General features: G+C 44.7%; 1 protein-coding gene across 1 annotated transcript; it reads right to left on the bottom strand.

Annotated features, from left to right (window-relative positions):
• Positions 1–7,136: 7,136 nt before the first annotated feature.
• Positions 7,137–15,509, bottom strand: LOC132765110 (uncharacterized). The gene is made up of 2 exons (XM_060759295.2): positions 13,612–15,509; positions 7,137–8,873 (listed from the first exon to the last, which is right to left on the bottom strand). Exons 1-2 carry the CDS (start codon positions 14,255–14,257, stop codon positions 8,362–8,364), a joined length of 1,158 nt encoding a protein of 385 aa, XP_060615278.2. The 5' UTR covers positions 14,258–15,509; the 3' UTR covers positions 7,137–8,361.
• Positions 15,510–15,956: the final 447 nt, after the last annotated feature.

Here is a 15,956-nt window from a genome sequence, read left to right as displayed (position 1 = left end):
CAAAGTGGAGTCCATGACATGCGAGTGTGAAGAAAAACAAACCACAGACCAACCACTGCAATGCAACATGCACCCTGCCACGTGCAGAGTGGAGGACCTTACAGCAATACCAGAGGCACTCCAAAGTGGCCAGCTTCTGTTCAAAGAACATTTAATGCTATGCCATGTTTTTTAAACAACTATACCCTCAAGTTCGCTTCTGATAAGATAAATACCACATTGTGGTGTCGAAGGATTTCATGGCTGGAATCATTGGGTTGCTGTAAGTTTTTTGGGCTGTATGGCTGTGTTCCAGAAGCATTCTCTCCTGACCTTTCGCCTGCATCTATGGCAGGCATCCTCAGACGTTATGAGGTCCTTTGAGGATGCCTGCCATAGACACAGGTGAAGCGTCAGGAGAGAATGCTTCTGGAACATGGCCATACAGCCCAAAAAACTTACAGCAACCTAAATACATTTATATCCCATCCTTTTCCCTGTACCTTGGGAAGTCTGACTTGGCTACGGTAGTACACGCTCTGGTTACATCCCGTATAGACTGCTGCAACACGCTCTATGTGGGGTTGCCTTTGAAGACAGTCCGTAAGCTTCAATTAGTCCAATGAATGACAGCCAGATTACTAACAGGAGCAGCTCTCAGGGAGCATACAACCCCCGTTGCGTCAGCTCCACTGGTTGCCGGTTTGCTACCGGGCCCAATTCAAAGTGCTAGTCTTGGCCTATAAAGCCCTAAACGGTTCTGGCCCAACTTACCTGTCCGATCGTATTTCCCCTTATGAACCATCAAGGACCTTGAGATTGTCCGGGGAGGCACTGCTCTCGGTCCCGCCTTTGCCTCAGGTACGTTTGGCATGGACGAGAGACAGGGCCTTCTCAGCGGTGGGCCCCCAGCTATGGAATTCCCTCCTTAGAGAGATTAGATCTGCTCCCTCCCTCCTCACGTTTTGGAAGCAAGTCAAAACATGGCTGTTTGAGCAAGCGTTCTCAAATACAGAGTAATGGATATGGATAAATGATATAGGAATGGACGACTGACGATGGAACTGGACAATGCTTGACAATAAGGAGATGCTAATGATGTTTTTATTGTTGTTGTGGTTTATGTAATTGTAATGTTTTAAATTGTTCTATGATACTGTGTATACTGTTTTGTTGGAAACCGCCTTGAGTCGCCGATAGGCTGAGAAAGGCGGTATACAAACACAGTAAATAAATAAATAATAAATAATCCTCTTAGTATTGTTCCCCCTCTTTCCTTGTGTTGATGTTTAAAATGTTCAATAAAAATTTATTCAAAAAAATTAATTAAATAAATAATAAATAAATTTGCACCCCGAGGGGGACTCAGGGCAGCTCACAACAAAGGCACAATTCGATGACTTGCATACATAAAAAATAAAACAACATATACTTTAAAATCACATAATTAAAACGTATCACTTAAAATAATTACTTAAAATCACATAGACCAAAAACATATGCCAGGAGCCAGTCCAGTGCTACTGAGTCTCAACCTAATCAATAGAATTGGGCTTGAAGGGCTTTATATGGTTAGGATTAATAGTGAGGGAGAGAGCCAGTTTATGCATAAGGCAGAGTATCCATTTCTCTCCAAAAGCCTAGGGATCCAATGATGGCTAGGATTCACTCTGCCCTATTTGTCCTCTTGGGATCAATGTTATGCGGAACTAAGTAGGAGAGTGCGGGCAGCAGAGAGGAAGGGAAATGCGGTGACTCAGAGGGAAGACCATGATGGGGGCGCTACCCGGAAGTGACGCAAAAGACAGGGGAGGGAAAGACAATCTTAGGAATTGAACGTCCAATGGTTTCAAGGAAGTCACATTAAACCATCATCCCGACCACTTTTGTCAGGAAATTGTGATCCAGTAACTCCTGGGAGGATGTAGTTTGTTCTGTTTAGTCAGGAGGGAGGGGTTTGGATTTAGATACAAGGCTTGTGGGTAGGATGTCTGCCTTTTTGGATAGAATGTGGTGCCAATTCTGGGCAACACAATACAAGAGAGATGTTGACAAGTTGGAAAGTGTCCAGAGGAGGGCGACTAAAATGATCAAGGGTCTGGAAAACAAGCCCTATGAGGAGCGGTTTAAGGAGCTGGGCATGTTTAGCCTGAAGAAGAGAAGGCTGAGAGGAGATATGATAGCCATGTATAAATATGTGAGAGGAAGCCACAGGGAGGAGGGAGAAAGCTTGTTTTCTGCTTCCTTGGAGACTATGAACAATGGTTTCAAACTACAAGAGAGGAGATTCCATCTGAACATAAGGAAGAACTTCCTGACTGTGAGAGCCGTTCAGCAGTGGAACTCTCTGCCCCGGAGTGTGGTGGAGGCTCCTTCTTTGGAAGCTTTTAAACAGAGGCTGGATGGCCATCTGTCAGGGGTGCTTTGAATGCAATATTCCTGCTTCTTGGCAGGGAGTTGGACTGGATGGCCCATGAGGTCTCTTCCAACTCTTTGATTCTATGATTCTATGAATAGAAATGGGGTTTGTCTTGCTGTCTGTGCCCCTGTTCAGAAGATTTCACCTCACTTTCTGTCCCTGTGATAATTAGATTTTGAAATCTTTGATTGTAGGTTCTGGTCCTGCTTACCTATCTGAACATATCTCTCCTTATGAACCATCTAGGACCTTAAGATCTTCTGGGGAGGCCCTGCTGTCAATCCTGCCAGATACGCTTGGTGGGGACAAGAGACAGGGTCTTCTCAGTGGTGGCCCCTTGGCTGTGAAAACCCTTTCCAGGGATATAAGATCAGCCCCCTCCCTTCTGACTTTCCGGAAAAAATGGTTAAGACCTGGTTCTTCGAGCAAGCTTTCACTAATGTAGCATAATTAGGCGAAAATGAAAATATGGAACAACTGATGATGCAATTGCACAATGATTTTAGTCAGGAAGAGCCCCCGGTGGTGCAGTGCGTTGAAGCGCTGAGCTGCTTGACCGAAAGGTCACAGGTTCGATTCTGGGCAGCGGCGTGAGTTTCCGCTGTTAGCCCTAGCTTCTGCCAACCTAGCAGTTTGAAAACATGCAAATGTGAGTAGTTCTATAGGTACCACTCTGGCGGAAAGGTGGCGCAGGTGCACCAGGATTGTGGCGCAGCTGGCTGAGTGTCAGCTGCATTAAGATCACTCTGACCAAAAGGTCATGAGTTCGAAGCCAGCCCGGGTTGGAGTGGGTTTCCAACCAATTGTGTAGCCTGTTGTTGACCTTTGCAACCCGAAAGACAGTTGCATCTGTCAAGTAGGAAAATTAGGTACCACCTTAAAGTGTGGCGAGGCTAAATTAACTAATTTATGGGGCTATAAAAAAAAAGACTCTAGCAAGCACTCCAGCAAAAAGCATGCGGGGAATGTGGAAGTACTTCATCAGTGTCGCAGATGGACGATGAAAGTGATAGCTCCCCTGGCAGTCAGAAAAAGTTAAATAGCCTCTGTCTATATCTGTATATGTTGTATGTCAAAATTGGCATTGAATGTTTGCCATATATGTATACACTGTAATCCGCCCTGAGTCCTCTGCGGGGTGAGAAGGGCGGAATATGAAAGCTGTAAATAAATAAATAAATAAATAAATAAGGTAACAGCACTCCATGCAGTCATGCCGGCCACATGACCTTGGAGGTGTCTATGGACAACGCCGGCTCTTCAGCTTAGAAATGGAGGTGAGCACCACACCCCAGAGTCAGACATGACCGGACTTAATGTCAGGGGACAACCTTTACCTTTAGTCAGGAGACGCTGATGATTTTGTTTTTACAGGTTGTATTTTTATATCACATTTTAAATGTTTTAATTGTTTTTAATTGTATTTTTATAATTGCTAAGGCATCGAATTGTTGCCAACTGTGAACCTCCTTGAGTCGCCTCCGGGCTGAGAAAGGCGATATACAAATGCGGCAAATAAATAAATAAATAAATATTAAATAGGTGAACTATAAATACCAGAAACTACAACTCCCAAATGTCAAGGTCTATTTCCCCAAACTCTTACCAGTGTTCACATTTGGGCATATTGAGGATCTGTGCCAAGTTTGGTCCAGATCCATCATTGCTTGCGCCCACAGTGCTATCTGGATGTAGGTGAACTATAACTCCAAAACAAGGTCAATGCCCATCAAACCCTTCCAGTATTTTCTGTTGGTCATGGGAGTTCTGTGTGCCAAGTTTGGTTCAATTCCATCATTGGTGGAGTACAGAATGCTCTCTGATTTTAGGTTAACTATACAGCCCAGCAACTACAACTCCCAAATGATGAAATCAACCTCCTACCCCAATCCCACCAGTGTTCACATTTCAGCTTATTGAGGATCCATGCCAAGTTTGGTCCAGATCTATCATTGCTTGAGCCCGCAGTGCTCTCTGGATATAGGTGAACTACAACTCCAAAACAAGGTCAATGCCCACCAAACCCTTCCAGTATTTTCTGTTGTTCGTGGGAGTTCTGTGTGTCAAGTTTGGTTCAATTCCATCATTGGTGGAGTTCAGAATGCTCTGATTGTAGGTTAACTATAAATCCCAGAAACTACAACTCCCAAATATCAAGGGCTATTTCCCCCAAACTCCACCAGTGTTCACATTTTGGCATGTTGTGGATCTGTGCCAAGTTTGGTCCAGATCCATCATTGTTTGAGTCCACAGTGCTCTCTGGCTGTAGATGAACTACAATTCCACAATTCAAGATGAATACCCATCAAACCCTTCCAGTATTTTCTGTTGTTTGTGGGAGTTCTGTGTGCCAAGTTTGGTTCAATTCCATCATTGGTGGAGTTCAGAATGCTCTCTGATTGTAGGTTAACTATAAATCCCAGCAACTACAACTCCCAAATGACAAAATCAACCCTCCCTCAATCCCACCAGCATTTGAGACTTTGTTGAGATTCTACATTGCTTTAATGTAGTGCAAATAGCCACTAGCTGAAATATGTTATCCAACCCTATAAAGTACTTAATAGCACTGTATATTGGTCTGTGGTCAAAGAGAATGTGGTCCTCTAAACCTATGGCTTTTCTGGCCCCTAACAATTGTCTGCCCTTGATCTCTAGGATATAGAAGATGGACTGCATCTTTCATCAGCATAGCCAGTGCTCAAGAATGCTGGGAGTTACAGGCCAACAATATCTGAAGGACTCCCTAATCTAGAGATTAAATCTACCCTGTAATTGGATTGGACAAAGACTTTTCATCGCTTTCCATGTGTTAATCTGTTTATCTGTGCCAGGTTATCCTTGGCATCTCTGGAAGACTGCTTGGTAAATGACTGTAGTTGAGATAACCATCAATGCTTGTAACTTTTGCATTTCTGTTCACTCACATTCCCTACCCAGCGTGTCTAAAGTTCTGCCAACTGAAGCTGCACTCTTTGCATCAAATTAAATGGAGCTGTCATCCACAAAATCTTATCCCAAATAAAGCTTCATAGAAATTAACAAACTTTATTTTGTATTAGACTCAAAAAGTTATGTATTTTGTTATATTTCCTATAATAAGAATTGCGGTGCCAATCCTACATGACTCCCCATTATCAGATACTGAAAAGCAAAAAACAAATAGCTTCAAATGTCAATGCCTTCAGAATTGAATAAAAGAGAGACCCGCCTTTTCAGAGTGTAGTGCTAAAAGGCCAAAAAAGTGAGCCTGATATGAAGTACACTTTGCCTACTTCTGATCTTCCTACACATCTCCCTCCCACATAGAAAAATAACAGTCCGCTACGACAATCCTCAGGCGTTTGACGAAGTAGGCAGCAATCTACAAAACCTTAGGTTAAATAATTTTGTCTGTGCCACTAAATTCTTTGTTTTACTTTTCTGGCATTAATCTAAACTGGTATCTGTCAACAATCCAAGCCCTAGGATTTTTTTTAGAAAACCTATAATGCCTCATTGTGAATGCAGTTGCTGTTATCTTCCCATATGAGACCAGTCTGGAACAACTGGGGAACCAGTCTCTGTCCTTCCAGTTATAACATTGGAAATATGTGTGCTGCAGCATGTAGATTGACTCACTTCTTTGAGGCAAACACTTCTTTAAAAAAACCCCATGATATACTGTAAATTAGAGTAGACTATACATCTACACCATAGATGCAGTTTGAAAGCACTTTAACCACCATGGCCCAATGCTATAGAACCATGGGAGCTATAGTTCACAAAGTCTTTAGTCTTCTCAGCCAGTAAGTGATGGTGCCATAGCATTTTACAGCATTGAGTCATGGCAGTTAAAGTCAAACTGTATTAACTATACAGTGTAGATCAGGCATGGGCAAACTTTCTAATTTGGGGATTGCGTGCTAGCACTCCCTGCTAGGAGGACTGGAAGGAAGGAAGGAGGGGAAGGATGAAGGAAAAAGAGAAGGAAGGGAGGAAGAGAAGGAGGACAGAAAGAGAGAAGGAAGAAAGGACAAAAGGAAGGAAGGGAAGGATGGAAGGAAGGAAAGAAGGAAGAAAGGGAAGAAGAAAAGGATGGAACGGAAAACTGGAAGGAAGGAAGGAAGGAAGGAAAGAAGGAAGGAAGGAAGGGAAGGATGAATGAAGGGAAGGATAAGAGAAAGAATGAAGGAAAGAAAAGTGAAAGAAGGAAGGGGGAGAGAGGGAAGGAAAGAAGGACAAAAAGGTGGAAGGGAAGGATGGAGGGAGGGAGAAGGGAGGGATGGAGGAAAGAAAGGTAGAAGGAAAAAGAGGGAGGTAACAAAGAAGGAAAGACAAAAGTGAGGGAAGGAGGGAAAGATGAAAAGGGAAGGGAAGAGAAAAGTAAGGATGAAAGGGAGGGAAGGAAGGAGAAAGAGGGAGAAAGGGAAGGATGAAAGGGTGGAAGGGAAGGAAGGAGGGTGGAAGAGGGAGGGAAGGAGGAAAGAAAGAGAAAATATGAAAGGGTGGAAGGGAAGGAGAAAGAGGGAGAGACAGAGGAAAGAAAGAGAAAAGGAAGGAAGGAGAAAGAGGAAGGAGGAAGGAAGGATAGGATGGTGTGAGAGAGGAGGGCCTGAGAAAAGAGCCCAACAGGCCGCATCCAGCCCCCAGGCCTGGGTTTATCCATACCTGGTGTAGATGCACCCTTGGTCATAGTAATTAAGCTATGAATAATTAAAGTATTGCAAAGTGGAAAAAAGCATCATTCACACAAAGGTTTTCTCATAAAACTTTATTCACATTTAAAAAAAACTTTATGGAACAAGTTCCATTCTGTAACTGAATTCATTCGAAACCCAATCTGATTTATTATCTTTGTAAGAGCTAAATTATTGGACAGTTCTGCCAGTACTGATCCAAATCCAATGAGTTTAAAAAAATTCAATTGCTATATAAGCCCTTGGTTTCTTGAGAAAGTTCTATATTTATACACAACCCAGTGCCTCATTCCCAGTTTCCACATCTAAACAGTTTCATACCAATCCATTTTAAATTTCATCAGTTTTTCATTATCAAAAAACCATACCCACCACAGTAGCTCTCAGAATCATGGAATCATAGAATCATAGAGTTGGAAGAGACCTCATGGGCCATCCAGTCCAACCCCCTGCCAAGAAGCAGGAATATTGCATTCAAATCACCCCTGACAGATGGCCATCCAGCCTCTGTTTAAAAGCTTCCAAAGAAGGAACCTCCACCACACTTCGGGGCAGAGAGTTCCACTGCTGAACGGCTCTCACAGTCAGGAAGTTCTTCCTCATGTTCAGATGGAATCTCCTCTCTCAGAAGGGTTCAAACAGGGGATAATGGTAAGAGTTCTACACTATAGTTCGTCTCCACATGATAAAAGAATGTAATCTTGCTAATGAAGATTTGGAATGGAAGTAATACACCTGCGATGGGAAATAATGCACAGGTACAGAACTAATTCTCAATTTCAAATAAATTTTGTACTAGAAATTGTGTTACTGACAGAGTTTGGGAAAGCCTTCTTCTTGCATTCAGACCCCTAGAATCCCCTCCAGGCAGCATGGCTACTCATCACGTTAGGTGGGGGATCCTGGGGGTTGGAATCCAAAAAGGTAAGTTCTTCAAGCACTAGTTTGTGGGAGAATGTTCTCGGAAATGTTGCCAGATACTCAAGCCATTTAGCTTTTGGCACTGGTCAACATTAAAAAAGAAAATTTGGATTGACAAGCTCCTTTTGGGGTCCCCCCCTCAAATAATCTAGTATTACATTATTTTTCTTAAATTATAATGAACTGGAGCAGCTGCACTTGTTACAAGAGAGGAGATAATTCCTTCCAAATGTAACCAGCATCGTTTAGAGTTTCACACTCTTGAAGGTGTCATCTTCTCACCATCTCCCAACTTGTCCTCCCTGTATTTTGTCCAACACAGTCACTATAAACTATTGCCTGATGAAAACGGGGGGTGAGGAACTATTTGTTCTCTCCCAATTCCAAAAAGGGACCTTCTTCACTTTGGTTCGGTTGACAAGACTGTCGAAGTTTATTGCCCGTTGTACGCAAGATCTCAGCAACGGAAACCACAGCGTCAACCATGGGATGGAGGAGATCCCTGGTGCGCTGCAACTCCGCTTCAATCATGTTGAGCTCCTTAATCCTGATCTCTCTCTCCAGTTGGCTGTCCATGGCCCTCGCCTCTCTGTCCAACTGGGCCTCCCGGGCCCGGGATTCCCGATCGAGCTGGGCTTCTCGGGTCCGAGCTTCTCGATCCAGAAGCATTTCCCTCAGCATTGCTTCTCGAAACTCCCCAGCACTAACTTCGCCTCTTTCGTGAAGTGCCTCCATGGTTTCCCAGGTCCTCCTGTAGTCTGTCATGATCTCATGCATCATTTCTTCATGTGACCGCCGCTTCCTCTCCCGCATGGATGCCATTCTCTCTGCTGTCGTCAGAGGACGTCCGAGGCTATTCTCCCGTCTACCCCGGCCTGCAAAGGCAAACAGATCTGGTCAGGGATCCAAAATATGTAATTGTATTACTTTTTTAAAACCAAATTCAATTCTCCAGCCAGTGAACAAAGCTACAAGAATAAGCAAACAAAGAGTAGCAGAAATTGTACAGGTTGTTTCCTTATCCAAAATGCCTGGGACCAGAAGTGTTCTGGATTTTGTAATATCTGTATTTGTATATGTGTACATAAGAAGGCCCCCTAGTGGCGCAGCGGGTTAAACTGCTGAGTTGCTGAACTTGCTGACCAAAAGGTCCCCAGTTCGAATCTGGGGAGCAGGGTGAGTTCCCGTTGTTAGCCCAGCTCCTGCCAACCTAGCAGTTCAAAAACATGCAAATGTGAGTAGATCAATAGGTACTGCTCCGATGGGAAGGTAATGGTGCTCCGTGCATTCATGCCAGCCATATGACCTTGGAGGCATCTACGGAAAACACCGGCTCTTTGGCTTAGAAATGGAGATGAGCACCAGCCCTCAGTTGGACTCGACTAGACTTAATGTCAGGGGAAACCTTTACCTTATTATATGTGTAAATAATGCAATATCTTGGAAATGTGACTCAAGTCTAAAAAGAAAATTCATTTATGCTTCATATACACACTGCAGACATATCCTGAATACAGTTTTATACATATTTTAATACTTTTGTGCATGAAACAAAATTTATGTATATTAAAGCAAAGGTGCCACTATTTTAGCCACCAATGTGAACAATTTTGGATTTTGGGGTACAGATAGTCCTCAAGTTATGATCAAGATAGGTTCTTTAGGTTTGTTCTTAAGTTGAATTTGTTTGTAAGTTGGAACAAGTACATTTTAAGGTGTTACACCAGGCAAAAATAGCAAATGAATGGGTCAACCCCCCTGTGGTGTTTGTTTTGCTGTCTGTGCCCTGTTCAGAAGATTTACCTCACTTTCTGTCCCTGTGATAATTGGACTTTGAAAAATTTGGCTTGTTGTGGAAACAAGGATTGGTGAGAAAGCTTCAGTGGCAACCCCCTTTCCTTATGATAACTCTTTTAGGAGTGCATTTCCCTTCTGAGGGGTAGATTTCTCTCACTTCCTGTAGCAATCCAAACATTCATGGGTCAATGTGAGTACCGTAACTTAGCTCTGAGCAAAGCAGTGGTTCTCAATCTGTGTGTGCTCGAGTGTTTTGGCCTACAACTCCCAGAAATCCCAGTCAGTTTACCAGTGTTAGGTTTTCTATGAGTTGATGGCTAAGGTTGGGAACCACTGGAGTAGAGCGACAAAAAACATGAAGTGTCCCTGAACAGATTTAGAAGCAGAGTGGGCAGATCAAAAGACAACCTGGCAAAATGGCACTACCTAGAAAAATCGTCTACTTTGTGTGACTGTGAAGCAGACCAAACAACTCAGCACCTGTATGCATGCCCACAATGCCCTGCCTCATGCACAGAGGAAGAATTGTTTAAAGCTACAGACAATGTGGTCGCTGTTGCCCGTTTTTGGTCTAAAATTATTTAGCCACTTGTGTTCCATCTATTTTATTATTTTTATACTAATTTATTTATGGAATGCTTTTGACACGAAATAAATAAAATGTTCTTCCATCCTTTTAGGTTTTATGCCTCAAGAATAGGGAAAAACATAATTGTTTCTCCCATTTAAAATGGAAGGGCCAATCCATCACAAGCAATGTAGAAGGATTTTTTTCTGCAAGATACCATTAGCAATTGCAGATGCAAAGAAAACATGTATATGTATGTATGTAACTTTGAGACAAAACATTACCATGTAATAGCATATTATTCCTAAACTTGTTCAGTGCATTTGATAGCCTATTTATGGACCTCATTACACTAGAGAATGAATCCACTTAAAATCCGATTTCTGCCTCCTGCAGAATTCTGGGATTTGTAGTTTAGGGAGGGGCCTTTAACAGCCTCCCTAAACTACAAATCCCAGAATTCCCCAGGAGGCAGAAAACGGATTTTAAGTAGATTGATTCTCTAGTGTGATGAAGTAAGCACAATAATATTAACACCTCCAGTAATATGGAGGAAAAGACAGTAGTAACAGCTGTTTATTGCTGTCATATAAATGTCCTGTCATATTGACCAATGTAAGGAGGGAATATATAAAACCACAAAATGTGATTACAACATACAGACTTTGAAGAAAGTCCCTTTTCGGAGTACAATACCTAGAATCTCCAGCCAAAGTGGCCAAAAGAGCAACTTTTCTCAGCTCTAATAAGGTGTTGAGATTTTACTCTGAATGTCCGGCAGTTTTATAAATCCTTACCATTCTGGAACTACAACAACCCTGGAAGCAAAGGTGTTGCAATAGAACTAGAAATGTAAATAAAATAGGAATGTAAATAGTGGGGTGTTGTGAGTTTTCCATGCTGTATGGCCATGTTCCAGAAGCATTCTCTCCTGACGTTTCCCCTGCATCTATGGCAAGCATCCTCAGACGTTGTGAGGACCTCACAATCTTTGAGGAGGCCTGCCATAGATGCAGGTGAAACGTCAGGTGAGAATGCTTCTGGAACATGGCCATACTGCCCAAAAAACTCACAACAACCCAGTGATTCCGACCATGAAAGCCTTCCACAATACATGGAATGTAAATAGTTTGCCAGTGACTTAAATTGAAGTATGATTCAACTCTTTGGTATTAGTACAGCTGTTCTGTTTACATCTCCTGTGCTTTTCTCTCCCACAACCTTCCCCATCCTTCTTTAGCACTTTAAGTCCTTTTCCCCTGCCATCCTTGCCCCTCCTCTCTTTTCTCTGCCCCCTGAAACAGTCCAATAGTCTTATTAAGGGGGGACCAAAAGTATGGGGCAAAAATTCTGATTGGCTGCTGAGATAAAAATCTGTGTAGCCCACCCACACAGTGCTACCCAGGCCTGTCCATTTCTCACTTAACACCTCCCTCCTACTCATTTTTGAACTGAAATTGGTTGGAGTCAGGCACACAGCACCATATAACTCTCCTGGCAAACTGAGCATCCAAAGCATCCAATTTTATCCAGATTCCTCTTTTGAAAACAAACCCAAGTCCACAACTGTGCCCCAAGGGAGACTTAAATTGGACTGCCAGAAGGGCAGAAATCCACAGCTCCCATTATTATCCAAATGCAGGGCTGGATTTAAACACACACTGAGCAAGCTATACTTCAGGGCTTCAGATTATGAGGGATTTCCAACATTTAACAAAGATGACATGACTGGGAGGACACATACAAAGCATAGAGTCACCAAACAGAATCATAGAGGTGGAAAAAAGCCTCAAGTGCCATCCATTCCAAACCTATTCGGCCATGCAGGAACACCCAATCAAAGCACTCCCAATAGATGGCCATTCAGTCTCCATTAAAAAATCTCTGGATAAGGAGACTCCACCACACTCTGAAACAATGTATCCTTCATGGTAGGAAGTTCTTCCTAATGTTTCGGTTTTCCTGCAGTTTGAATCCTTTGCTATGTGTCCTTGAGAAGCAGAAAATAAGCTTGCTCCATCTTCCATATGACAGCCTTTCAAACATTTAAACATAGCTATCATATTCCTTCTTAACTGGGCAGCGTAATGTTGGTGGACAGGAAAAGAGATTTAAAGATGGGCTTAAAGCCAACCTTAAAAACGGTGGCAAAGACACCGAAAACTGGGAAGCCCTGGCATTTGAGTACTCTAACTGGAGGTCGGCTGTGACCAGCAGTGCTGCAGAATTCAAAGAGGCACAAATGAAGAGCAGAAGGGAGAAACGTGCCAAGAGGATGGCGCATCAAGCCAACCCTCACCGGGACCGCTTTCCACCTGGAAACCGATGTCCTCACTGCAGGAGAACATGCGGATCTCCACAGCCACCTACGAACCCACCACCAAGACACTGCACTTGGAGGACCATCATCCTCGGGCTACAAGGGATTGCCTAAGGCAGTGGTTCCCAACCTGTGGGTCCCCAGGTATTTTGGCCTACAACTCCCAGAAATCCCGACCAGTTTACCAGCTGTTAGGATTTCTGGGAGTTGAAGGCCAAAACATCTGGGGACCCACAAGTTGAGAACCACTGGCCTAAGGTAACCACCTCTTCTCCAGGCAAAACATGCCAACTCCCTAATCTGCTCTTCCCTGGGCTTGGCTTCCAGGACTTTGATCATTTCGGTCACCCTTCTCTGGATACTTGCCAGCTTGTCAATATCCTTCTTGAATGGTGGTGCCCAGAACTGGACACCGTATTCCAAGCAAGGTCTGACCAAAGCAGATTAAAGTGATATTATTATTTCCCTTAATCTCCTATACTATAATCTTACTGATGAAGCCAAGATGTGCACTGATTTTTTAAGCTGTCATACCGAAAAACCTTCTATTGTATCTCTCTCTAATTTTCTGTCTTAATTTTGATAATTATTGGGTTGGGGGGGGGAATCCTATAAGGTCCTCTAAAATTTAGTTTAGAGCAGTGGTTCTCAACCTGTTGAGCCCCCAGGTGTTTTTGCCTACAACTCCCAGAAATCCCAGCCAGTTTTCCAGTTGGTAGGATTTCTGGGAGTTGAAAGCCAAAACATCTGGGGACCCACAGGTAGAGAACCACTGGTTTAGAGCCTCTACATGATTCATCCTGGACCTGCTGAAGAACCAATATCTACCATGCTTGACATCTCAAAATGCGTTCCAACAGATGGTTCAGCTCAAATGGAAGAAAACTCCAAGAGGAAAGCCATTGTGGCAACCAGGACACTTGCTCACCAGTTGCAACATGATGCCCATCTTCACTGGGGCCAGCGACTTGTTGTCTGCGTAAAGGCACTGTTTTTTCTTCAGAGCACTCCTCTCCAATTGTGGTTTCAATCACATCTGGGTCTGAGCCCACCAGCTCTCGCGAGATCCCCAAGTTGGGTTCTGTTTCTGTATCAGTGTCAGCATCCATACTCGAAAGCGTGTTTGGTGGAGTCATTTGGTTGCCCTCTTCCTCAGAGACTTGGGCCTCCATATCTTCAGCATCTTCGGTCTTCACGACAACGCGCCTGGACCCGTCCATGCTGCCCAGGCTTCGATTGGCTACGCTGTCCATTTCGCCTCCGAACATCCGATCCAACTCTCGGAAGTAGCGACAGGACACTGGTTCTGCTCCGGCGCATACTTGCGCATCCTTGGCCCTCCGGTAGCTCCGCTTCAGGTCCCGAGCTCTGTTTCTGCACTGCGAGGCGTTGCGCTCGTGACCCCGGGCCATCATTTGGGCTGAGAGGTCTTCGTAGATGTCACTGTTGGGAGGGCGGTTTTCAATCCACCGTAGGATCAGGAGCTCACCCCAGAGGGCTAGGAAATCCCGGGTTTCCGTCTCAGACCATACTGGTGCGCGGGGCTGCAAGCGCTGGCGCGGAGTGTGTGGCATCGCTGCCTTGGGCCAGCTTAGCCAGAGGCCCCTCCGGTTCTCCAGGGGCCTCCAAAGTGGTTGACTTTCTCCAGAAGGCTTTTGAGCTAATCCTGAAGGAAGGCAGCAATGCAAGATTCAGTTCTCCAGAGGCCTCTAAAGTGGCCAACTTTCTCCAGAAGGCTTGTGGGCCAATCCTGAAGGAAGGCAGCAATGCAAGATCCAGCTCTTCCTCTAAAGTGGCCAACTTTCTCCAGAAGACTTGTGGGCCAATCCTGAAGGAAGGCAGGAATACAACTGTCTTGTGGCCCAATCCTGAGGGAAGGCAGCAATGCAAGATCCAGCTCTTTGGGGGCCAACTCTTTCCAGAAGACTTGTGGGCCAATCCTGAAGGAAGGCAGCAATGCAACTGGCTTGTGGCCCAATCCTGAAGGAAGGCAGCAATGCAAGATCTAGCTCTCCAGGGGTCTCTAAGGTGGCCAACTTTCTCCAGAAGACTTGTGGGCCAATCCTGAAGGAAGGCAGCAACGCAACTGGCTTGTGGCCCAATCCTGAAGGAAGGCAGCAATGCAAGATCTAGCTCTCCAGGGGTCTCTAAGGTGGCCAACTTTCTCCAGAAGGCTTGTGGCCCAATCCTGAAGGAAGACAGCAATGCAAGCTGCTGTGCCAAGAGATGCCCCAGAAGAAAGCCAAGATGGAACCTTTTGCACCAGCGAGTGTTCACACGAACAGTTGTTAGTCAGTAGTAATGTGGGCAGGACTTTGCTGGGGGCTCTGTTCTGGACACCTGGGATGGCCAATCCTGCTCTGGAGCGTCACAACTCCCAGTCCCTTGGCTGGCTCCTTGCAAAAGAGGCTGGAGGCTGCAACCCAGGGAACCAATGGGCAGGACCTGGGGGCGGAGGCAGAGAGTGGCAAGCCAGCCATGGATCCACCCTTGCCTTTGCAAGCAGGAAAGGGAAGGCAGCCCAGCAGAGGCTGCTTCTCCCACGTCCCTGAAACCCAGCGGCAGAAGCAACAGCAGCAGGTTGCCTTTGGCATGCTGTGGATGGACAAAACGCAAAGCAGGAACGTCCCCATTTGCTTTAGGAGACTCTGTCCCTCTGTGGCACATCCCTGCGCCTCCTCTCCATCCTTTTCCCTTCCTGCAGCGCTCCCCTCTCTTTCCTTCCTACTCCAAATTTGGGGGTGGCGTTTCCTTTTGAGGCAAAGTTGACCTTGGAGGGCTGCATGCATTTCCCCAGGCTGTTTCCCACCTGCAACAAAACAAAGCAAAACAAAACAGTGCGTGTCTCCCCTTTTCATCGGAGCGCATAAAAGGGAGGGAGAGAGCCTAAACTTTTGCATGATACAAAAGGAACGCCTTTTCCCCTCCCACTTTTGGGGGTGGGAATAGGAGGCTACCCTCCACGTTTGTTTTGAAATGGACTGTTGACCTTGGGAATCTGCTTGGATTTCCCCCTATTTATTGATTTATTTCTCGTATCCGAAGCACACCGAGGGTACACTTCTAATGCATTTAGAAACACAAAGTTTAAAACTTGTACTAAATGTTCTTTGACCAGTAGCTGGCCACTTGGAGTGTCACTATAAGAAGGTCCTCCATTGTGCATGTAGCAGGCCTCAGACTGCATTGTACGTAGTAGGTGGTCTGTGGTTTGCTCTTCTCCGCACTCGCATGTTGTGGACTCCACTTTGTGGCCCCATTTCTTAAGGTTGG

The sequence above is a fragment of the Anolis sagrei genome, chromosome 2, assembly GCF_037176765.1.
Source record: "Anolis sagrei isolate rAnoSag1 chromosome 2, rAnoSag1.mat, whole genome shotgun sequence".
Lineage (NCBI taxonomy): Eukaryota > Metazoa > Chordata > Lepidosauria > Squamata > Dactyloidae > Anolis > Anolis sagrei.
The sequence above is the reverse complement of the archived record's forward strand: the minus strand, read 5'-3'. Positions and strand labels throughout refer to the sequence as shown.

What these genes read in the sequence shown, in the direction of transcription:
- LOC132765110 (XM_060759295.2), bottom strand. Translation starts at nt 14,257, where the DNA reads ATGCCACACACTCCGCGCCAGCGCTTGCAGCCCCGCGCACCAGTATGG. An exon ending in TGGGCATCATGTTGCAACTG is followed by an intron (nt 8,874 to 13,611) that starts GTGAGCAAGTGT and finishes TTGCCTTTGCAG; the next exon opens with GCCGGGGTAGACGGGAGAAT.